Source organism: Centroberyx gerrardi, chromosome 5 (genome assembly GCF_048128805.1).
Source record: "Centroberyx gerrardi isolate f3 chromosome 5, fCenGer3.hap1.cur.20231027, whole genome shotgun sequence".
In the NCBI taxonomy this organism is placed as follows: Eukaryota; Metazoa; Chordata; class Actinopteri; order Beryciformes; family Berycidae; genus Centroberyx; species Centroberyx gerrardi.
The window spans coordinates 29,234,892-29,259,505 of record NC_136001.1 but is presented as its reverse complement, the minus strand read 5'-3'; the positions used below and the strand labels follow the sequence as shown (position 1 = coordinate 29,259,505).

Here is a 24,614-nt window from a genome sequence, read left to right as displayed (position 1 = left end):
GATATGATAAACATGCTCCAGTCAAGAAATTTACTGTCAAAACTGTCAAATCACTGAAGAAGAACTGAAAAATGATATGGCTCAGAGAAATGAAACAAAGGAAGTGGCAAACAAATCTGGCTGTAAAATGGATAGAATAAACTATTGTAAACTGAGAAAGTAAGTGACTAAACTTAACAAAAGGAAAAAGAAACTGTACTATGAGTCAAAGATAAAAGACATAAAGAATGATGGAAAAAAACTGAGTACACTGAACAGTATCATGGGAAGAAACCCCTATTCATGTCCATCTTTTATTGAGTCTGAAGGGACATTTATCACAAAACCATTTGACATTGCTAGCCACTTTAATGACTACTTCATGGATAGAGTAAACAAACTGAGGCTTGATACATCAAAGTCAGGTAGGAAAAATGAATCAGATTAATCAGTTTTTCAACATGAAAAATCAAATTATGAAGGATAAATAATGTTACTTTGATTTCTGCAGGTGCATAAAAAATTGTTAATGTCCATCAAAAATGCTAAACAACCAGGCACTGACAAGATGGTAAACTTTTAAAAATGGCAGCAGAGCACATTGCTTGTCCCATTTGCCATTGGCTATATTTAACATCAGCCTGAAGAATTACATTTTCCCATTGGCTTGCTGCCTGCTGTCAGCAAACGTATGGAAAATCGTATTTGATCAAATACAATGCTATTTTACACATGATTATATACGTATGCATCTACAGTCAATGGACTCACTGTGACTCTGAACAAAGAGTTGCAGAATGTGATCAGTTGGGTGAATAGCAATAATTTTGTGCTTAATATAATATAAATTAAATATTAAACACAAAAACCATTGTATTTGGTACATATTTTTCACTAAGCTCAAAACCACATCTGGATCTGATCATTAAAGACACCCCATTTGAACAAAAAAGAGGAAACTAAACTTCTGGGAGTCACTTTGATTGAACTGATTATTGATTGATTGAATGCCTCAGTCCTCATCTTCATAAGGTGCATCATCATGTCAAAGACCCCAACGTACCTTTACAATCAATTCACATATAGCTCTACAATACACATATCCCACTAGACATGCCACTCATGATAATCAAAATAATAATGACACTATTGTTCGCAAGGAATCCAAGTGATTGGGATGAGACAGAACTAGAAGGATATCAGAAGCATTCTTTTTCTCTATTTTCTTTCTTTTTTCTTTTTTAATTTTTGTCAATTGTGATATTGTAATTTTTCTTTTGTCCCCTCTCTCCTTTCTCTGTGGACTGCACAGACTGTTCTAGAATAACTCAAAGTCTAAGCAATGTAATGAAATGTACAGTTTTTTTGTCTTGTTTTTATGTTTTGTGTGGACCCCAGGAAGAGTAGATGTTGCATTATGCACAGCTAATGGGGAGCCTAATAAGAAACAACAATAAGCAAATTAGCAAGTAACCCACCTATGTTAGGAGGAACCTGTCAACAGACTAGGCAGATGAAGCATGGGTGTCAGTTGGGTATGGCAAGATGTGGCACTCATCATACCTTTGCCTAACTGAATCCAAATTTGATCTTATAGTTATCATTATAATGAGTCATAATGAGTTATAATCAGTCATTGTTCCGTTTCCTCACCTGAAATTTAGTCGATATATGCAGATTTGGAAGCTTTTTGGAAGTTATGGCTAATGATATCAGATGCAGGGACATTGCCATATGTTAGGGTTTAGTAAATTGACAGTGAGTTGGAACTTGATTCTTATGGTGGCTGCCTTCAGCACAGGGACAGGGGATACAGAGACAACCACAAACAAGTCATAGTTATGACTGGACTCTACTAGCTATGACTGGTAACAGTCCTTCACACGGGGCACTCAGACATGGGTTGGAACAAATGGATCAACAGGGGAAGAGGCTGAGTCAAAACTGCTGATAAGTGTCTAGAAATTAAGCACAGAGGAGATAGTCCTGAAATTCATTTCACATTTGACCCAGCCAAGTCTGATCACCAATATATTTTAATCACCAATATGTTCTTCATCTGTGGATTAACACAAGTGAAAAATGGGCAAATAAGTAGGTTAAGCTTAGTTTTGTTTTTTGTTTTTTTCTGTTTTAGAGCATAAATTCCTAGAATGTGAAACACTGCCCTTGTGCTGTTGGGAATGCAGGAAAAGTCACAGCTCAGTTGTAGAAAGTTAAATATCTTGAGCCATATCCACCATTTGAGTAACATTAGTTATGCCTTTTGAGTCTCATTGATTTTAAGCTATTTGTCCTGCTGCTGAAGCCTGATTAAGGACTATATTGTGGTTGGTTGTTTTAATTATTTGATGGTTTCATCAGCCTAATATCAACCACTGAGATGTACATGAAGTACAATATTACACCCAGAGATGGTCAAAAATAGGCCTGCCGAATGTCTAAAATAACCTAAACTAAATGCTCCAATGGGTTGAAACTAAATGCTCTATGGGTTGAGCAAATTCTCCGACCTCTGGGGCTTATGAAACCCTTTGAAAACCATTGTAAAATGTCAAAAATACATTGTCATCAAATTAAAATGTTTTCATCGGACAGCAACACTATTTAAAATATTGTAGTAGAAATACTGCTGATAATGCATATGATATCAGATGCCAATTTGTCAATTTCCACTTTCATAAATATTCTTTTATCCCTGACTTCATGGGTAACAGATTCTTAAAGCACATTGCATCATACAAGTATATTGTGAAACCATGTAATCACACCTGGATGGATGGATTTCCCACGAACACATAAAAAAGTAAGATGCAGTTTGTGCTCTTGAAGCTATTGGCATTTATCCAGTTTCAGGTTCAATGTTTCTGAGGTTTTTTTTGTCTCTCAAAAGGATGTGATTTAATAGAAGTATGTAACATATAACATTAATACTGTATTTGCAGTTAGCAAAACAAGCCTTACATCACAGTTAAATAAATTGTGTGATAGTCACTTGCAATGACATGTGAAGCACACAGAAGGAAAATGCTCCTCCCTTGCCTCATGGGTCTTCTGTATATATTGATGTAGCGCTTACCCACTTAACTGATGCCCCTTTTCTTAACTGTGTGACTGCCTTTGGTTAGACTTGCCGTAACAGCTGAAATTCAACACTAAAATGGGGAAGACTCATCTGGGAGACACAAATAATAAAGAAAAGAAGACTGAGTTTAGCTTAGTAAAGGTAAAAGGTACATGGAAGCGCAAAGTGGGGAAGAACCTGAACAAGAACACAATGGACTGTGTGTCTGCCGCAAAAATGTGAGTATAACAAAGTTCCTCACAGTGCCAGTAGGAATTTAAAATAAACCTACTTTAAGGCTGCGATACACCTGGGTGGTGAATTCATGGCAACATTACAGGGCAAAGTTCTTGGAAACAGATGGGTAGTATTTCTGTTAGATTTGTTGAAAATATGTATTTATTTTTTTCTTTGTATTTTTTTCTTTGTATCAGGTATGAAATATGATAATGTACTATGTAACAAGATACTTATGGCGACAGTATTTTGTTTTTTATTTAGTCAAAATCTTTAGTCATTTTTTTAGTAAAATGAATGGCCCAAGCAGGACTGTGTGAGCATGTGAGTGAGCATAATGATGCAATAATAATAATAATTATAATAATAATAACCCAGGGAAGATTGACAGAGCACACATACTGATTTTCAGCAATAGCCTGGTTCACACACACATATTTACATGGAAGCATAATGTACCTGGGAGTGGCGCTGTAGAGCCCTCCCCCCTCCCAGAACAACTACCACCAAAGCGCCCTTGAGCCTAAATATGTGTGGCCTTCCTAGCAGTAACTGAAAACAATAATGGGTTCTCAGTCAGCTTGCCTGATTGAATAAATCTAAAAGAGAAATAATAGAATAGAACCATGCACTGAAAGAATCAAAACATGTAAAACAAGGTTTTGAACCAAGACAAAACTGAGAAGCTATTAGGCAAAAAAGTTAAACGAACATCCCAACCAAATAGCAACACCCTCTGGACAGTAAAGTAACTTACATCTTCTGTTCACAGATTGTAATTTTGCAATAAACAGGAATTTAGATCAGTCCACGTGGCTACCATGAGACTTTTAGGACAATGTGTCCTTGCCCAAAAAGTTGTCCAGTGTATCACAACCTTTATAAAAGTTGGCATGATACTGTAAAACACCTATTTTACCCATGCAACAATAATCAGTATTGTTTAATGTGTCTTGTATGGCAGCTATGAGAGCATCACAGAGAAGGGCACTTCCTGGACAGTGGTCAGCCCCATCGTCTTTACCTACAAGGTAAGTGAGACCCAGGGCCTGCTGGACCCAAGCAACGACACACTGCTGCTGGGCCACATCACAGACTCGCAGCAGCTGGAGGATATAAAAAAAAACACCAAGCCCCTCAAGCGCTTTGTGGTCATGGACCAGGTGGTCTACAAAATCTACGGCTCCAAGCTAACTGAATATTTCAAGGCCCGCAACGTCTTGTACCAGATCTTGCCTTTGCCCACCACTGAGGAGAAGAAGTCCATGGAACTGGCCATGAAGATCCTAGAGGAGGTCCACAAGTTCTCCCTTGATCGCCGCACAGAGCCCATCATTGCCATTGGAGGAGGGGTATGCCTGGACATAGTGGGCCTGGCTGCCTCACTCTACAGGAGACGCACGCCTTACATCAGGGTCCCAACCACACTGCTCTCCTACATCGATGCCAGTGTGGGGGCAAAAACAGGCGTCAACTTTGCTAACTGTAAGAACAAGCTGGGTACCTACATTCCACCTGTAGCTGCTTTCCTCGACCGTTCCTTCATGCAAACCGTTCCTCGGCGACACATCTCCAATGGGCTGGCAGAGATGTTAAAGGTATGTTAGCTGACACCCAAATAGTTAATGGATTATGCATTTTTTCAATACATCTCTTTTCTTTTTTGAACTACTTGAAGTTTTCTATGCCTTTTTTTTGGGTTCTCTGCAGATGGCCTTGATGAAACACAGAGGGCTCTTTGAACTTCTTGAGGCACATGGTCAGTTCCTGTTGGACTCTAGGTTCCAGTCTGACAACAGCATAGAGTGCAACCGCTTAGAAGCTGCATCACTATCGACACGTATAGCCATTGAGACCATGCTGGAGGAGCTCGCCCCTAACCTTTGGGAGGATGACCTCAACAGACTTGTGGACTTCGGCCACCTTATCAGTCCAGAGTTGGAAATGGTAACTGATTCTTCATAGCACACGTAACTAAATATGTAGTTGTATTTAAATCATTTGTTGATATGAGCTACGCAGATGTGATTATTTTTAAATTTGTTAAGTACTTCATACATATACCAATCCTAATCAAACAACATAATCACATTCTCTCTTTTTTTCTCTTTTCCATGCAGAAAGTTCTCCCATCTCTGCTGCATGGCGAGGCAGTGAACATCGATATGTCTTACATGGTGTACGTGTCCTGGGAGAGTGGGCTACTGACAGAGGAGGAGAAACTAAGGATCATCAGGTGTATGGTGGGCTTGGAGCTGCCTGTCTGGCACCAAGACTGTACCATGGAACTGGTGCAGCAGTCTCTTCGCAACAGGCTGAAGCACTCCGGTGGCCTTGTCAGAATGCCTCTGCCCATTGGCCTCGGGCAAGCAGGTAAAGAACTTAAAGCCACAATGAAATATAAATGTCTTTTCCCTCTTTTTTATTTCCCATGTCATAATACACACCTATTTAACAATAAATGGTCCCAAAAAATGTTAAACTTTTATTTTCTTGTATTTTTATATCAAAATGCTATTAATTTTATTTCCTGGGAAAGGGTGTGACATGGTTACCTCATGGCATTCTAGTAGGCGTACATAAAAATTCTAACCAATAATACATCACAGATTTTTGAACAATCCGTCCCCTCTGCCCCTCCCATCATACTGTATACTTATAAGTGGTGATATAATTGGTGATATCATTTCATATCACCATTTCCAGATACTTTTTAAGGTATTGTGCCATTAAGATGCTCTGTTATGATCACTTGTGATAAACAGGTTTTCCTAAAATTAAATCTCAGATAGGGGCCTACAAGAAAATTACACTAAAATTGACCAAATAAAGCCATTGGAAGGCCCTGAATTACAGCTTTATATATGTAATATTTTAACCACATTTCAAAATGTATTGTACATATGAAAGCTAATGCATGTTCTCTCTTTGTTCTCCTCTCTTTTTTAATGCAGAGATTTTCAATGACACATCTGATGAAATCCTGTACAGAGCTTACGAAAAATGGTGTGATGAGCTGAGTACGTCTTCAGACAGCAGCGGTGACCCTTAACCTGCACATACCATAGCAGCATAGGTTTACTGTAAATGGTTAAGGGAATACAACATGAGCTTTAGCTAGCTAGCTATTTTTCATATTATTGAAAAAAGTTTGCATTATAAATCTATCCTTTAGTTTCCTTAACATGGCATATTACTAGTTAGCATTCGTCATTGAAAGCAGGCAAGCCAGCACTAGCAGGGCCTGCTAGTGGCTTGCTACTGTAACGAAGAATTCTAATAATGCTAGCACCATGCTATTTTGGGAAAGCTTAAAGACAAATGAAGGGCCTCCTTCTGGCTCAGTTGGGTAAGGTGCATGCATATCATGTAACTGTGATGTCCTGGCTTTGAATCCGGCCTGGCTGGGACCTTTGTAATCTTTCCTGTTTATCTCCACTGTCGACTTTCAAATAAAGGCAAAAATGGCCGAAAAACAATCTTTTTGAAACAAAAACTCCCCACCCATTGGCATCTCCCAATCTCCTCCCTGCCACTTGCTCACATTTTGAAGCACTCAATGATGGATGACGGTGCTATGAGCGAGCAACACATTTTAGCTCCGAAAGCTAAAAAAACATTGTTCTCAAGCCAAAAAAAGAAATGACAAAGCAGTATTATTATTACAGTATTTTGCAATTTGATATTACCTCTTAACTAGATGTTTCTGTTGGATCTCTGCTCTAATTAGCTAGCTTAATTCTTCTATTGTGAAAATGTAACTTCACCATTTGTGTCACTATACAAGGGGACAGGGAAGGGTGTGGGGGCTGTGCCAGAGACTTGTGTATGAGGAGAAAAGTTCTATCAATGTTGCTGCAATTCCTACTGGTCCTCTAGAGGTCTCAGAGTAGGCTACTTAATAGAGTTGAGACGTGACTATTTTCAAGTTCCGGAAGCAACAGCTCCATTCATTTTCACATACACATTGTCACGTGACACGCCATTCGGAGTGTTACAAAAGATGAATGACCTAGAACCACTACCCATTACCCATTAGCTCAAACGAAAGAGCTGCGTTGAAAAAACTAGCACACATGGAAAAAAAGGCTAAGGTGCAAGGCTGTGTACAAATGGGTATTAGGGGGTAAATAAACTCACTCATCCCAGAGAGAACTGCACCATCAAAGTCCCCCAATTACAACTTTGTCGCTCTGTCATCTTGTGAGGTGAGAGAGACAAAGTATATCTAGAGCTAGTCATACAAGATAGAATTAAGGTTTCTACGTTAAGACAAGAAGAACATGGTCCAGTGTTTTGTACCCGATTGCAACCATTGCACAATTACACTTCATTCTACCGCTTTTCTTCTCGGCGATCATGACATGACACTATATTGAAGATTTGTTTACATTATGCAAAAAACATGCATACGTTTTATAATTCTATGTCTATGTGCTGGACACATCTACCAAATCGCTGATTACACCTACTGCACAAGTTGTGCTATCACTATAGTAACGGCCTCTAAGGGTCATTGATATTGTAGTGTTTGGTGCCGTTTGAAACATGGAAGCAACAGAAAAAACAAGATTTCACACTAACAAAGTTGAAACATTTGTAACTGAGGATCATTACAGCAACCTTGAGTATCATTTTCTGATCTCAGAGACTTCCAGAGTTGTCTGTTGTGTAATATGGTGGCTATCGCTAAAATTAAAATACCTATGAGTCTGGTGGCTGGAGAATGTGTCAAAATCTATACTAATACTTCAAATAATACTCCTACAAGATTTTTAAGATTTTTTAAGATATTTAAACCTTATTACTGAAGTCTGTTTAGCGTTTTGTTAGGTTGACTGATATTTGCAAGTAATTTTGAAAACAAAGAAAAACAGAAAACAAAGAAAACCTATTAATCAACAGCTGATGCCATTTATGTTATATGATTTTTATTTTGTTTTTCCTTTGAATGTTTCTTGAATATCAAAATAAAAATTTAATGTTAGGAACTTGTGTGTGGTTTCTCAAAGACATATGTATGTATGATATGCACGTTTAAGAACAATACATTTAATAATATTTTACAATATTTCAAAATTAAGTTTAGCAGATACATGTCAGTAACCGCTACAATCATTTGATTCATTGTTTGAAGTGGTTCCTTCAGTCTCACAACAGTCTCACTAAGTACATCTCACCCCACAGTATATGAAGTGAAATATTCATCTGACACAATAAGCAGATCAATAGATGTACCCCAGTTTTGACACAAGAACTCTAAAACACTGTCATTTGTTCTTTCTGGAAAAAAAGGGACTATATACAATATCTCAGCATCTCAAGTGTTTTCTTTTGCAGTATTAGTCGGAGATAACTGGCATACATTAACAAGTGTCACATTTGGTTTCATCCAGTTTGTTGTGTACAGTCATCAGTGGTTGATATGTCAACTGCCTCTAAACAAACATTGCCCTGGTCACAAGCTTCTGTCACGAAAGGACTGTGTACATGTACGCCATTTACACGCCTCTACCATGCAATATCTAAAGGTGCAATAATAGGGCAATAATTGACTACCCACAAATGAATAAATTAATCTGCTACAAAGGCTGTTGGGAGCCTTTTTGAGCAATCTTAAGGCTATGAAACACATTTCAATTTCCATTCAATTTATTTTTTTCATTGAATTTTAGTTTACTTTTCATTGTAATTGGAGCATAATGATATATCATGTCAGAGATTCTTAAACTTTTATCACCCAGGACCCAAATTGAGTAAAATTTGTCTCAGCCAGGGGCCCAGCCACATTAAAGCATACGAGCACTTTTGGCATTTGTGGACCCAAAACAGACCCGTCTTATTTTGGGATCTAGTCCACAGTTTAAGAAATGCTGTTGTACACTGTGATGGCTCTAGTTGGTCATAAACTGCTATTTTCATCTGTGTAGTTGCCTATGTGTAATGCTGTCTTGTCAAGGCTAGTATGTATGTAACTGCAGTAAGTTAAAGTTCTGACCTCTGAGATCACATTCAAATAAGAGAAGATCAATTATACAGTATGGTTAATGGGCCATAATAAATAAGAAAATGCATAAGAGAAAATCAAAAATCTTTGTGAAGTATAAATATGATACAAAATTAGCTATCATTGAATTTAAAAAAAACAAAAAAACAACTAATGCGGCAGCTTGAAACCATTTCTTCTATTGAGGTCAAGAATTTGATTAATTAATTTTTTCAGATTAGATAAAGAATCTGGGCTAAAAAATAATTTAATCTGAAATATATTGCTAAGTAAAAAGTATGAATGATATGCAATACTTAAACATTCTAAATACCAATTAATATTTTGTGTATTTCCTTGCAAGTTTGAACAATAACATCAGTAAACCTTTTGCTCTACATATTACCAATAACATTTCACATATGTTATCCCTTTAGCCTAGGACAGTTCAGTCTGTATTTGGGAACATGAACAACTTTGATCAAAAGTTAAAATGTAATGTCACCAAGATGACAAGATGTACAGATTGGAGCTACTGACAGATTGAAGACATACTTTTTTTTTTTAACCACAAACATACACTTATCCAGTAAAAACACGATGGTGCCTACTGTCAGTCACCTGTTGCATCTTTGTAAATTGTTTCTCAATGGACCTGTCCATCTATATAGCATCACATTTTAAGAGACTGGATAAATACTGTGTACAATAGGGGAATAAGACAAACCAAACTGTCTCAGGTCATAGTAACATATCTGAAGGCTAAAATTCAGTGGTAAATGAGCAAAAAAAAACAACAACTTGGTAGCAATAAAAAAAAAAAAAAGAAAATTCTGAGAATGTTCCTATATCCACTTAGTTGTGCGGATACCTTTAAATGTAAGATTGCAAGTCACTTCATGGCAGTTGCCTCATTGATAGGAATGCTACAGAAAGGGTCAGAGTGGCTTGTGGCATCGGACAATGCTAACAACCATGCTCTTTCTCGTCCATGCTAGAGCTGGAACTGCGGCGGCTGCTGCTGTTGGAGGCATCTGGGGACACGGAGGACAGCAGGGGATCATTGGAGGCAATCGGCGACAGGGCGCTGTCCCTTACCATTTCCTTCATTTTACAGCTCTTGGAGTTACCGTAAGGGTCCCCAGCATCTCCAGGAATCTGGTCGAAGGTGATGGTGCCGTTGTTGAGGTCCAGTGTGGTTGGAGGGGACATATCAGGAGCTGACGTGTGCTGGTAGAGGTCTGAGGGGCATTCGCCAAGGACAGGCTCCTGTTTAATGGCTCGAGCCATCAACTCTGAAGTGCACACTGATGGGGATGACACCACTGCAAGACCATGAGCACGTGCCTGCATCTCCAGCTCCTAGATGAACACACAAATAAACAAAACATGATGTACATAATATCGCCAACAAAATCTATTCAACAAATTTAAAGGTACACTAGGAAAGATGTTGGTAAAAGTTCACGTCTTATCAGCCTAAATCACAAAGTGGGGCTGCAACAGAGAAGAGCGTCCCATCTTGAGACACTGTAGATTTGCCTTATTTGCCCAATGAAATTCTGGTGTCAGGTATGGACACTTCTCCACCCAATAAGGCTGTCAGGACAAATTTCAATATTCAAATAAAAGGCAAGACTCAGTAGAACACGAACTATAATCTTTCAAGAAACGGAATAACGGAAAGACTGTATGTTATGAATCAATTTCCGGATAGAATCTATCAGTTTAGAACACATTGTGCCCTTGTTTCATATGTCAATACTATTTACATTTTATCATTAATATTTAAATTTCAGTGAAATTTGACTAATTTCAGTCAATTCATAGTCAAATTTGACCACCCACAGGAAGTGATGAATCAGAACTAAGAGTGAAATACAAAACTGTGTCCTAAAAAGGGGTAAGATTGTTCAAAAATGATGATGTCATTGTTTTATTGGTTTTTATTGGAATTTTTATGTCGCCTCCTGGTACACGATGAAGTCACCACTAAAGATTTTCTGTTTTCCAGGAAGATGGTGTTTTGATATAATAATACATTAAAGTTATTTTTTGTCATTTTTTGGCATAAATTGTAAAATAGGTGTATGGTATGATAGTTAGAATGAGCTACAAAGGCGAAAAAGTTATTTTTCATTACAGTGTGACTTCTAATACTGTTAAACAAGTGAAAACTAGGTTACAGCTAAGTTCGCCACACTGATTTCAATAGCCACCTGTGCAGTATGGCCAAAGCAAATTGTTTATTGCAACCCACAGGAGTGTGTCACTATAAATGGCAAATCAGCACGGCCCCAAAAAGTATGACACCTCTGTGGGGCAGAGTAGTGGGAAACTAACACAGCTACAGCTATGGCTAGTTTGTGTGTGTGTATACCATACACCGTAAAAAATACCATATGTAGCAATTTGGCTGCTGCCCATAATTTAAAGTGATTATCAGAGCCCAAAGTCACCTATCAGAAGTGCACATGGCAACCATGCATGTGTCTTATTCCCTCTCATCTCTCAAACAGCCAACAACAACAATCCATTTGCCTACAACACAGGCAGTCCCAATCAAGATTGTTCGATTGACAGCCAATCACGATGCATGCTGGCCAATCCCAATTGAGATTGGTTGATCACAGCCAAATGTGATGGGGAAAAACCTTGCCCCCCAAAAAAGACACATGCACCAGAACCCTAACCCTAACCCACTGAATGGAACAAGTTCAGGCACATTCTCTGGGGGTTTTCAGGCATTTTGGGAAACCGCTAACTGAAGTAGAAGTAGACAAGGCAAGTTGAGGGAGAGTGGGTACACTCAAAAAAGTGAATTACAACACTTCAACACAACTCCCGGAATGTATTAAACATCACAGGTTGATGACATATATAATAGTGTAAGAGTGTATGAGGGTGGATTTTTCCTCTAAGACAAGACAGTTTCATTTATCTCTCTTTTCCTTTTCCATTTATTATTTGTGCATAGTCAGTTCTCCACTGGACCTCAGTGATGGTGCTACATGTGGTTGGGGGGAGATTTGATGCATACAGCCTCTGTATCAGCAGCTACTGTGCATGGGTTGCTGGGGTTGCTCTCTTGAGCTGGTCCCTCTTGCCACCTTAGATTGACCCACCTGTATACGAAGCATCAGGTGGCGGTTAGCATGCTCCAGCCTCCTCTGTCTGCACTCCAGCTCCTTGGCCCTCTGCTGCTCCCGCTGCAGCTTCCTGATGTAGTCTACTGAGGCTTTCAGAATGGTGCCCTTATTCCAGCGCATGTCCCTAGGGTATACAGGGGACAAAGTCTACAGTCAGAGTCAGCTGAGCAGCTGACCATGACAGCACAGGATTCTTAACGGCCCCTCGGAGCAAATACGCCATTACATTTTAAGGATTTTTAGGCATAAACCTGGAGAGGAAAATGTTAAAAATAGAGTGAATAAAGTAATGAATGAATAGATAAGTGAATGAATGAATGATTAAATAAATAGATAGATATATAGGCAGACATATAGTTAGATACATTCATACATACGTACATACGTACATAACAAAATACTTACGGATCATTTGACTTAGGAATCAAGGTTCCCAGTTCTTTGATGCGATCGTTGATATTGAACCGCCGCCTTCGTTCAACTAAAAAATGTTAAATATAATAGAGAATATAAGTATAGCAGCCTGATAAACCACAGTCTTTGAAATTAGAAGTGATAAAATAAATAAAGAATTTTCAAATGGACAAATGGACTTTTTGAATTTCCCTGCCTTTAATGTTGCAAATTTCTGGCGTGGTGTAAAATGCAAGAACAAAGAGATATGTGTACAACCACAAAATTACATTTTTTGAAGAGCTTTAAATAATGCGTAAAGAAAGAGAGGGTGAAAATGTCAAATAACAATGCACACACAGATATTCACTTCCCTCAGGCAATCAATTCTATTTCTGTGTTTGATAGTAGGAATCTCAAAATGTAAAACGTTCCATAAGCTATAAGTAATATAATTGTTCCAGCAATAATTAATGTTTAACATGTTTGTCTTTTCATCCGACATTACTGCCATAAACATGGGAATTTGAACTGATATTGGGAAAGCTGGCTTGTCAACCTTAACCATTGGGGGAGGCTGACCTACAGTCTGGTCCCACAGGTAACATGCCGAAGAACTATATTAATAAACATCAATGCCACCCGCTAGGAGGATAAGAAACATATTTCTAGAGACTCACTGAGGTTGTGGTTGTCCTTCTTTTGCCTCTCCTTAGCAAGGGCTCGAACCTCAGCCTCTGTGAAGAGAAGTGAAACTTGCATGACTATGTTTCAATAAAATGTCACACAATGTATACAATTACATGAATATAAATTTCATACGTTGATAAATTGTTGTGACAATCTGTCATTTTACCATGTTATGTTCCAAAAACACAGAGATTAGGAAAGCAGTTACATATTCTGTGGATTGCAGTAGGAAATTCCAAATAGCTTCTCAATTAGCTTATAATTACTATTGATTCATATTGTTTTCATTGTACACAAAATATTTAACATAACATTTCTAAATCAGATTCAAAACAGCTTTCACAAAGTATGAATAAATGTTTTTTGTTTGTTTTGTTTTGCTTTGCTTTGCTTACCCACTGGAAAGCCCTCTGGCCTTTGATAGGTTTCATACTGGCCGCAGGATCCAGGCTTGTCCAGTACGTGCATCATGCCAGGAGCTGGAGTAACTATTTGGCAAAAAATTCATTTAATAGTATCTTGTGCATTACAAAATTGCATACAATATCGACAGTACTCGATGGGTGTGATTTACTGCATCATAGACAATTCAGATAGTGTCAGGTAAGATATCAATCACAGAAAAATACAAAATTACGAATTACAAAAATACGAAATATACAAAATTGACTGAACAAGTGCACAAAATGGACTTTCAAATGCTTTCCTGAATGTACAGCACTCATCATATTACTCTTATTAAGTATTCTAAAACGAACAACAAAAGTATAATACCATTTATCCTACGTCTGCGAAGTATACGTGGAAATATTGTTTTCAATAGATTACCTGTATATTCCCTTTTAATGTTGGATAGACTGGAAGGACAGGAGTTGCTGATAGCGAGGCCCGGAGGTGGAAGTCCTTGGCTGCCATACATGTCAAGAAGGTTACCAGACACAGGGAGCTATAGAGTAGAGAAACCAATGAATAAGTGTCATAGTAATGTGTGCTAAAAAGAAGAATTGTGTCTTGAATTTGAATTCAACTCAAATACAGTAACAGAATTAAATATAAATATATATATATACTTTATATGCATCCTTAAAGTCAACGTACAAAGTACAAAGAGATATGTACAAATTCTATTCTTTAGAAGAGTAGAGTGTCTTGGTAAATTACCGTGTTTGTAATTTGGAGTCCTGGGTCCATAAGTCCGAGAATATCTTCATTATAACTTGATTCCAAGCTAATAATATCGTCAATGACATCATCCATCTGTAACACAAAACGCGTAGCATTTAATTTAGTGTCTAATATACCACCAAATTTTGATCACAGTTTATCAAGGTTTACACACGAGTGCCCAAATGGAACCAGATCCAAACCCCTGAGTGTTTGTTACTCGGCAGGCCTGCTGTACCTCTTTCTCACAATTGGAGCTGAGGGTGAGCAGGGCCATGGGGCTGTTGGGGGCGCTGCTGCCCGGGCCGGGGGGCATGCCGTGCTCCGTCGGCTGGCTGGGGCATTGGCTACCCGCTTTCCCCCCCAGGGTGGTGGACAGGTACTGCCTCACCTGTTGCCGCTGAGCCTGCTGGATGTGGTACTTGGTGGGGTTCTCCAGGTGGGACTGCACCTGCATGAGCAAGATGGAAATTAAGCAAAGATGAAGCAAAATGTTTTCAGCTCTGATGGATGCATCATGATCCATGATCTTAAATCCACTCTTTGATACAGTCCAGTGTATGATATAGTTGAGTATATGCTTTTCGTATTGTAGACAAGTGAATAATGGATGACATGCAACGGGGTTAGAGTAATCGGATCAAAAACGATGGCTAATTCATAAAGGAAAAAAGACTAATCAAATAAAAGATCCTTTTGAGAAATAGGTCATGATCTGTTCAATTATAATTAAAGGAAACATTTAAGAAAAGAGGCAGTTCGATTTTGAGATTATAGACTCTAGCATAATTTTACATGTTGAAATAATGCTTAATTCTACAACAATACAATTCTAGTAAGTCAAAGCCTGTAAATTGAAAGAAATTGTTAATTTAGCTTCATGTTCTATAGATTTTTGGATGCCAAGTATTCCAAAAATAACTAAAAGAAATCAAGCTGTACTACGGTTTGTAGTAATCCAGTAGACAATTTTACCCAGAAAATCAATAGTCTGGAATGTACCATTTTGAAAACAAACTTTCCCACCTAATGGCAGGCTTGTTTTAGCGGATGTGTCTCCTCCTTTTAGCGGCTTAAACTTGTTTTAAACACCACTATCTTACCTTGAATAAAATTACGAGAGAAAAAAAGGACCCATCTTAAAGGTGCCGTCCATTTTTTGATGGCAGCAGCGCTCACCCCACCACTAGCTGAGTTTGTGTTTACTTGAAACTAAAACTCCACTCACAAGGGATGCTGAGGAGCAGCAGCTGGGCCACGTGAGCGATGGCCAGTTAAAGTTCACGCGGCAGCTCAACAGCTCACGCAGCGGTATAAAAGCTATTTTGTGTCCATTCGTATTTCTATGTTACTGCTTTATTTCCCATGAGCATCATCCTTGTAATAGTTGCAGACTTCTGAGCCTAGATAATGGTCCAGGAGGGATAGTGAAGCAGTAAATAACAGTATATAGACTAATACCAATGCAACCACAAAAGAGAAAAAAAGGTTATCTTAATATTGAGCTCGATTTCAGTCCAAATGTCTGCCCATGGTTGTTATTCGCAATAAAATTAGAGAATATAGGATATAGTGATTCATCTCACCTGATAATGGCTGTATTCAAGCATCTCCAACATTTTAATTGTAGTAATTGATAAAAAAGAATCTACATACAGAAGAAAACCCCTCTGTCTGGTGAGTCTAGTGGACAACAAGCTAGCATGTGCAAATGAGAGAGGAGTCACTAGTCTCGCTTTATTTATCAAGTGCTTAAGGCTCATTAGTTATGCGAGTTAAGAAATAGGAGGAGGACAGAGACTCGTCCTCCCACTGTTGTGTTGTTCCAGCTTAACTATGAATTTATGTCTTTATAGAGTTCATTTGACGTCACCACCTCTGTCTCACAAAGAACTCTTTCTACTGGTTGGCCAGTAGTCTGCGAACTAAAACTTGCTTAAGGCTAACTAACGTTTAATCTTTAGTTCTGCTCATCCAGTATAAAACATTATTTGTTCTGAGCACCATGGATACAATTGACCTCACTGTTCCATTACGAACCAGCCATATTCAAATCCAAATGTACCGGGTGTTTACCAACCCCCACCTATTTCTTAGACTTGCATTTTGAAGGGTTAATTATGATTAACCCTCAATTGTTACGTAGTCAAATCTACAGGGGGGAATTAGGTTAATGACTTGATTCCAGAGGGAAAGTAGTTTCAATCTTGAGGGTTACAAGAAACCTATTCTAACAGCTTTCAGATATGGCTTTTGTTTACCCTAGGTCAACTCACTTTGCAATAGTAAACATTTGATATAGTTCTTGTATTCAGAAAGCAGAAGAGAGAGGGGAGTTGATCCTACTTCCAAAACTGAGATGTCACTCAGTTTTATATCTCTATTCAGAATCAAGTGGTAAAAGGTGGAAAAGGAGATATTATCCAAGGTTGTTTTCAAGGGATAACTCATTTATGTTCTTTGTTCAGAACTTTTGGCACCAAAAGAAAGACTGGTAGCAAGTTAGTTAGCTGCAGCCCACAATAACCCAGATGTGCTGTGTGTATTGTAGGAACTTTAAGTGTTTTGAGTTCACAGTCAAATCCTGCACATTCTTAAAATGCATGGTAACACTTTACATGAACTCTGGTTTATAACTCATCCAGACCACATGAACAAGAGCTTCTTAACAGTTACATGGCACATGTTTGTCCAGGTAATCCAGGTCATTTGTGAAATAGCAGTGGAACGGTGTGCTCATTTATTGAGCCAAAAAAATCCCATTTTGGGGGGTTTAGCTATGAAGAGTTGTGTTGTGAAGCTATTTCTCACACATTGTTTGCTGTTTGTTTTATGTGCCACATGCACACATACCAGCACCACATTTTCTCCGTACAAATCACAACCATGGACCTTTAATTTGCTGTATTATTTAAGAGTCTGTGGAACAAGTAGGGCAGCATTAACTATCTGTCCTGCATGCTTACTAATTCTGGCATGGTTCAGTCCTTGATACGTAACAGCTTGCAGCCAGTGACTCTTTTTGGTGGAGTGGTCAGCACACTGAAGTTGTGGTGGATGCAGCTACGCTAATCTGTTATGGAGGATGTAGTATTGCTGCTTTCTTGGTCATTTGTCCCTTGCATAGGAGATTCTCTCAATGGGACCAAACGGTGAAATGAAAATTTAATAAATGCTGGAACAGGACTGGTTAAGAAACATGGAAAAATAAAACACCATAGAGAATGCCCTCTCTTGTTAGAGGGGATGGAAGGCATTTAGCTCACTGTCTTTTTCAGAGTGACTTCCAATGTGAGCATGCAGGAATTCAGTGTCAAGACACATAGCTGTTGATGGACACATTGGCTGTTGCAGGGATCAAACCTGTGGCCTGTCGGTGATGGGTGCGTCTCTCACCACTTATCTACCCTGCCAACTCAGATTAACAGATTAATTGTAGATAATTTCAGCACCATGTAGTGTACCTTCTCGCTGTATGACCCTATTATACCATAATGTTTATCATTTGGTCCATCTGCCTTGAAAAAAAATGTTTTACATCAAAGTTCTCAAATGTTTATAAGTCTTAAAATAGCAGACTAAAATTCAAAATGTCAACATATTCCTTTCAGGATATGACTCATCAAGGTCCTTGAAGGAATCCCTCTTTTCTAGACAAGAGATGACATATTTTCCAGAAATGTACCAAAGCATTTGTCCAGTCATTTCAGATCTACAGTTAAATATTTTCAAGCACAGTGTGTCACGTGTTTCTATCTACAAATACAAAAGGTTTACTGTTAAAGTATTTTGTTACAATGCACATTTATTTCCCCATTGTCAGAGGACCCAGATGAGAGTATATAGTATGTTTGGTTCCTGGAGATACTGAAACATCACTTATATATTTCCTCTTATATTTTGCCAATGAATGCATAAACACAATTACTGAAAAGACAGTGTGATGTTGTAAATCTGCTAATAGAAGCAGAAGAGCACACAAAATAGTAAAAAGTAAATGCATTGCAATGAAAGCTCATTTTAAGACTCTTTCATGTCCTGAAGAGCAACCTATCCCCAGAAGGGAGCGAGACCCACGCAACAAGTTATCTTTTGCGATCCTCATGTGAGATGAAGCAATATCAATGACTTAGTTAATTACTGAAAAGGTCTGCCAACCATCTCGTGTAACACCGCTAGAGTACAGAGCATGGTGTCTTTGTCTGGATTATTGGAAACTGACTGGGAGATGGGGAGGTGAACACAAATGCAAGGGAAGTGCCCCTTGGCCTGACAGGGCCTTCATCGATAACCCAGAGAAAGCGTCCTTTGTGCTCTCATAGTAGAGCGTTTCTTTGTCTCCCCTTCGCACTGTGGCCTTTTCCTTCAGCCAAACCTTTGGGTTAAGAGGCAACCATTAAGAGGAACTGTATTTCTCTGCTCCCTACAGCAACACTAGCTCTGGCTTTATTCATAGACTCTTTGTGAGACAGAGGTTTATCACCTTCCCAAGGAGAGCACATGGGTCTTTTTAGACTTATGCCTTGAGGACTACTAACATTTCGAGAGATAGTCATCACCTCCTTGACCTCTGAAAAGAAACAGATCCATTCATGCCACTTAACTAACTCCACTTACTTCCTTGGTTCCTCGTCATTCTTGGTGAGCTACTTAACATAGCAGTTAACCATTAATAGCTGCATTATATTAAACTTTAATTTAAAATGGTTGGAGGTTTGTTGATCGGTTGAGGAGACATTCTTAGTTTAAGTTCATTGTGTTTTCCTGTCGCAAAAAAAATAGGCATGAACACTGTTCCTTCACACCATGAAACAAACGTGTCCCAAAGACTTCTGGTGCCACTGGGTCTTCAGGGGGTCACCAAGCATGTGAGCTTCACAGCTTGTGACTGACTCCTAAACTAACATGCACATTAGTTCAGGACAACTGACTAATGAGAAGGTTAAGTTTTATCAGAGTGGTCAAAAGTCATATAGAAATATCGAGACTTCCTATGATGTGAGTGCAGGTCAAATAGGCCTTGCAGTTTGTTTCCTTCGTGTACAGATGAAAGCAACTCTGCTATCAATCAATAAAATCAAAGCTAAAGATAGGGTTCAATGATAATATTTATAAAAAGACTAAACTCTGTGTGGCATTACTCATTTACAGATTTACAAGGGAATACCACGAAAATTAAGAGTTCACATTATTATGCTGAGGCTCATTATGAAAATGTACATCCTGGAGCTATTGCATCTACAATGAATGAGAAATAGAATTTGTGAATTCTAATAATGGTGGTCTGAACTTTTGTACCAAACTATCTAAGCAAGTTATGCTTATCTGTGTCAGTTCCAGTAGATCAATTCCAAACCCAATGACTGCAAAATCATAATGGAATTTCATCACCATCAGACATCGTCACCTTTTCCTTCTTTTCCAACATCACATCTCTCTTGTCCTATTTCACACAGGCTTCGTTCTCTAACGGGGCTCTGTTGGCTTAACTGCTCATGCAGTTGCCCCAGCGCACTGAAAATTTGCATGCACATGCTCAGGGAGACACAAGCGAGACGGGTCAGCTGTTTGTCCTTAAGCCCACTTTCCAGAGGCTCCGAGGGCCTGGAGTGTAGAGTGGTGGGCTCGCAGACATGAACCCTGATGTCAGCACCGCTGCCAGACGTCAGGCGGACGTAGTAGAGGACAAACTGCTGGGGGAGGAGAAGGGGCCGTTGATGCATAAGAGGCATTCACTGGCCACCATGTGTGGCCCTTTAATTTCCAGCCCATGATGGACTAATTATGGACTAATCTGAGACAAGCACTGGCAAACTTACACACCTAACACTTTTTGTTAGCATTGGTGTTGAAGTTGTGTATTTACGTTGAACTTCTGTTATAATACAACTCCTAATCAATGTGAGACACAATTTCCAACTGAGAGGACAGAAAATGTGATCCACAAGTACAAGTGCAAATTGTTAGTGTTATAAGTTATGCATGTGTGTATGAAAATATAATTAAAATTAAATGAAGGGTTCTATTTACAAAGCAATGGCTGGTATTTTATCAAATACAACATGAAATAAGAGTTGATAGGATCAAGCAAATGACTATGATAACTGATGATGACCATGCAGGCAAATTAACAAGCTTTGCTTCACCTAGTTTAATTGCATTTCACAAGTCAGAATACACAAGTATTTTGCTGGTTATTTTTCTCCATACAAGCTAATAGAAAGAAGGGGAAGGCAGACAACACTCCCCATTAACATCAATGTTAAAATGTATAGCTTGTTAGCTCTTGTTTTGTCTTTTTGACTTTACTATACAACTATCATTTGTGGTCTGTTAGCATTTTATGTCCTTGAATGAAGTAGCCTTTTTATGGTTGTGCAGTTGTCTAACAAAAGAAACATGAGACCATTTGTATTATTTATATGTTTCATTAAAACTCAAAATAAGTGGTGACAGACTGAGTCAGAGTGATGGAAATTAGGCTTCTTCACATTACTGGCAGGCCTATGATGGAAAGCCATCTTTTCATTTTCATGTTGGACCTCTTCTCTGTCTCCATGGTGCTAGCAAAATTAGCATTATGCTAATGGTCTTTTACTTGGTCATTTTACATATTTAAAAGTATCTGTTGTAGGCTACAGTGGAACAAATAGAGTTGTGTTCTTGGTTTAAAATACATATAAAATTTCAATTTTAATGGTTCCTCTCAGCCTGAAAGTGTAAACATTATCGGTAACACTTTACAATAAGGGTACATTAATTAAGAGTTAGTTAATGCTTAATAAGCAATAGTAGTTAAGTAGTTAATAGTTAATGCTTAATAAGCATTAACTAACCCCTAATTAACAATTAACTAATGTGTCTAGTAATCATTTACTAATGGTGTTCATGTTAACTAAGGTATTAATTTATACATTAATAGTTTAAAAAGATGCTATTAACATTAGTTAATACATTAATAAGCATTAACAGTTAATTAATACAATAATAAGCATTAAGTAACTGTTAACAAATGTCTCTTGTTAACATTTATTAAGGGTTTGCATGTTAATTAAGGTACTAATTAGTAAATGGTTGATAAAGATGTTAATTAACTTGTATGTCATGAAGTTCACAGCTAAGCCATGTTTGTTTTTTATAAATGTTTATTTAAGGGTAATGATTGTTCACTTCCTTGTCCATCCTCCAACTTATGACTTATTTTTGGTAGGTTTAAGGTTGAGAGCAGTGGACACACTCCACACTGTAAATGATTTTTGTTGTTTTCACAGTATTATTACTGTATTCTCAACAGTTTCTTACTGTGTAAGCGGTGTACAGTATGTTACTGTAGATTTTGTTGTTTTCACAGTATTATTACTGTATTCTCAACAGTTTCTTACTGTTTAAGCTGTGTTCAGTATGTTACTGTAGATTTTCAATGCATTCTGGGAAAACTGTACTGTAAATCTAAATACAGTAATATTAACTGACGGCGAAAAACAACCACAAACCTCCATCTTCAAATGAAAGACTGTCCTTGATTTGAGTGAACAATATTTTGTTTTATTGTAAGTTTTAACATCAGAGCTCAGGAAATTTTCCTTGCAACTTCCACTTCAGACTCAAGGAGGTTTAATAGGTAAGGCTAGGGTAGGAACTTAGCTTTAGTCTAGTATAATGTTTGATCAAATTGCTAGCTAATGTTAGTGAGATTGAATTTTTTTTAGTTACTTAGTCAAACAGAAAAAAATATTTGCTTTCATTGTAATCATTTTTTTGGATGACCATGCATTAACGTTAATTATTTTTTTGTATGCGTGACGTTTTGCATGCACGCTTCAGTTAGCTCTCAATGGGGTGTGTGTGCGCCTGTATGAGAGCGCATGTGCAACAGCCTGTTCTGTCGTGTCTCGTGTCTGTCTGCTGACCTGGCACCTGCTTCATCTGGTGAGTGGTGAATCTTAATATTTTTATGCAAACAAAAAATGCACTAACATAACGTTAACGTTAGTCTAGAAGAACTGCCCGTGACTTTGATGTTCTGTAACGTAACCAATAAATAAGCCACAGCTAACGTTACCTAGCTAGCTAACGTTAGCGTAGCATAGCTGTCCTGTTAGCTTGTCAGTAAGTTAGAAGCTGATTAAATTAACGTTAATACAAGGTCCCCACGGGTCCTTGAAATCCTTGAAAGTTTGTGAGTTTGAGAAAAAAAAATAAAGGCCTTGAAAGTTTTTGAAAATAGACATAAATAGACATGGGTCATTGGAAGTGCTTGAATTTATATATTTGCCTCTCTCTTTTTAATTGTTGTCTGTGAGCTTCTGTAAAGCCTGCTAGTTCTCATTATAAAAATTCTCAGTGTTGTAACAGTAATTAACCTTGATCCGTGTCTCAAACTATGCCGTGTTGGGTCCTTGAATTTGAGGGAATTGGGCCTGGAAAGTCCTTGAAAAGTCCTTGAATTTGATGTTTAAGAAGGTGTGGGAACCCTGTTAATAGCTTAAACAAAAATACTTGATTTGCACATTTGATTTTATAACGTTAGATAGTATATTTAGGCTGAAGACCAAAGTTAACTAAACTTTCTATGTTATTTAATGGAGCTTTGAGTTTGGCTTTGGATGTTTGCATGTAACATTAATGTTAGCAGGCAGTCTTTTTGATTTTATTTTAACTGGCTTGTCTGTTCTCTTTCATCCACAAGCGGGAGCAGCGCCATTTTGTGGGACCAAGACCATCTTCTGGATTCCAACCGGTGGCACCGTATGTCCATTACTGCTAACATACTTGCTAACTAACCCGGTTCCAGGTGAGCAGGAAGAGTGAGAATACGGTTCAGAGGAAGACCATGGCCCTGAATCCGCATGTCGCCTCATTCATCAGGGACTTCGCTGAATATGATTGGCAGAATCATTAAGGTAAGAGTATTAATTGTAAGAGTATTAACTGGGTAAATAAGAATGTGCACTTAGTCAACTAGACTGGTTAAATAACGGTAAAAAACGTACAAAAATAAAACCTGTATTTCACAGTGCTACTGCACATACAGTGCAGTCTGTAAGTCTGAGTCCAGTGAAACATTTTTTGTTGAGTCTGGGGGTACTCCCCCAGAAAAAAATGTGCAATTTGAATCCCATTTCCTGCATTTCTACATACATTTAGGGAGTACGGTAACCAATACAAAATCCGGGAAATAATTAAGTTGGTCATCATGCAAAATTCTGCCAGAATAGTACTAAATATGCATAAGAAAAACTGTCTTACTTTCTGTATTGTTTAACCCACAACTTTACTGAGCTTCACATGCTGAGTTATTCAATTATGTATATATATATATTTTGAAGAATAGGACTGACAGATCTATGGTACATTATTGTGGCACTATCGATAGATAATGTGTCATTTGCAACTTCAATCACAACAAACATACAAAATGTATCAAAGAATATGAAACTTTTTTTATTTTTTAGTTTTTTATAAGTCACACACTGTCAATACTATAAGAGCACTGCCAATGAATGTGTTAGCTTTTTTATGTAAATCTAGTGTGCAGTTATCTTTATTGTGAGTATTGGTTATACCTGAGATTAGATAGGCTTTGGTTCTACCTTTTCACAGTGTCACTCAAAATACATGCCTTTTGTAATCCCCTTTTTTATGATCCTTCAAGAACTTCTTACCTTCATGTATCCATACTTAACATTTACTGACTCCACCCACCCGGGCCAGTTTCGGCATACGCCAGTAGAAATTACAAGTGGACCCTATCCTACAGTCTCTGCTCTCAGCGGAGGGAGGGGGCTATGCTGTGTGTGGAGGGGGCTACGCTGTGATCATCCGACCTCTCTGGATTAGACAAGCAAGTAGAGCAAACCGGCATCAGCGGAACCAATTTATTGCCAAATGCTTTGGGATTCAACACATTAACATTGCTTCCCATGGTCAGAAAAAGTCGCCAGATTTGTCG

The 24,614-nt window shown here is 38.1% G+C and overlaps 2 protein-coding genes across 9 annotated transcripts; one reads left to right on the top strand and one right to left on the bottom strand.

The window, feature by feature from the left end:
* The first annotated feature begins 3,139 nt into the window (after window positions 1-3,139).
* Window positions 3,140-6,332, top strand: eevs (2-epi-5-epi-valiolone synthase). The gene is made up of 5 exons (XM_071922987.2): window positions 3,140-3,282; window positions 4,245-4,878; window positions 4,991-5,227; window positions 5,401-5,653; window positions 6,235-6,332. The coding sequence occupies exons 1-5, from the start codon at window positions 3,140-3,142 to the stop codon at window positions 6,330-6,332; spliced, it is 1,365 nt and encodes a 454-aa protein (XP_071779088.2).
* A 3,900-nt stretch (window positions 6,333-10,232) lies between these two features.
* mitfa (melanocyte inducing transcription factor a) lies at window positions 10,233-16,281 on the bottom strand. 8 transcript variants are annotated; one of them, XM_071922950.1, is made up of 9 exons: window positions 16,249-16,281; window positions 14,883-15,113; window positions 14,660-14,755; window positions 14,327-14,444; window positions 13,894-13,977; window positions 13,489-13,545; window positions 12,821-12,896; window positions 12,392-12,539; window positions 10,233-10,628 (listed from the first exon to the last, which is right to left on the bottom strand). In XM_071922950.1, the coding sequence occupies exons 1-9, from the start codon at window positions 16,279-16,281 to the stop codon at window positions 10,233-10,235; spliced, it is 1,239 nt and encodes a 412-aa protein (XP_071779051.1). The 8 variants fall into 8 exon arrangements, with proteins under 8 accessions (XP_071779051.1, XP_071779052.1, XP_071779053.1 ...); XM_071922951.1 differs by having other exon boundaries at window positions 13,894-13,986; window positions 14,901-15,113; XM_071922952.1 differs by having other exon boundaries at window positions 14,901-15,113.
* Window positions 16,282-24,614: the final 8,333 nt, after the last annotated feature.

Coding starts and splice junctions, on each gene's coding strand:
- eevs (XM_071922987.2), top strand. CDS start 3,140: ATGGGGAAGACTCATCTGGGAGACACAAATAATAAAGAAAAGAAGACT. Junction 4,879..4,990: donor GGCTGGCAGAGATGTTAAAG/GTATGTTAGCTG, acceptor GGTTCTCTGCAG/ATGGCCTTGATGAAACACAG. Junction 5,654..6,234: donor CATTGGCCTCGGGCAAGCAG/GTAAAGAACTTA, acceptor TTTTTAATGCAG/AGATTTTCAATGACACATCT.
- mitfa (XM_071922950.1), bottom strand. CDS start 16,281: ATGTTGGAGATGCTTGAATACAGCCATTATCAG. Junction 13,546..13,893: donor GCCAGAGGGCTTTCCAGTGG/GTAAGCAAAGCA, acceptor TTCTCTTCACAG/AGGCTGAGGTTCGAGCCCTT. Junction 10,629..12,391: donor ACCTGATGCTTCGTATACAG/GTGGGTCAATCT, acceptor GTGTTCATCTAG/GAGCTGGAGATGCAGGCACG.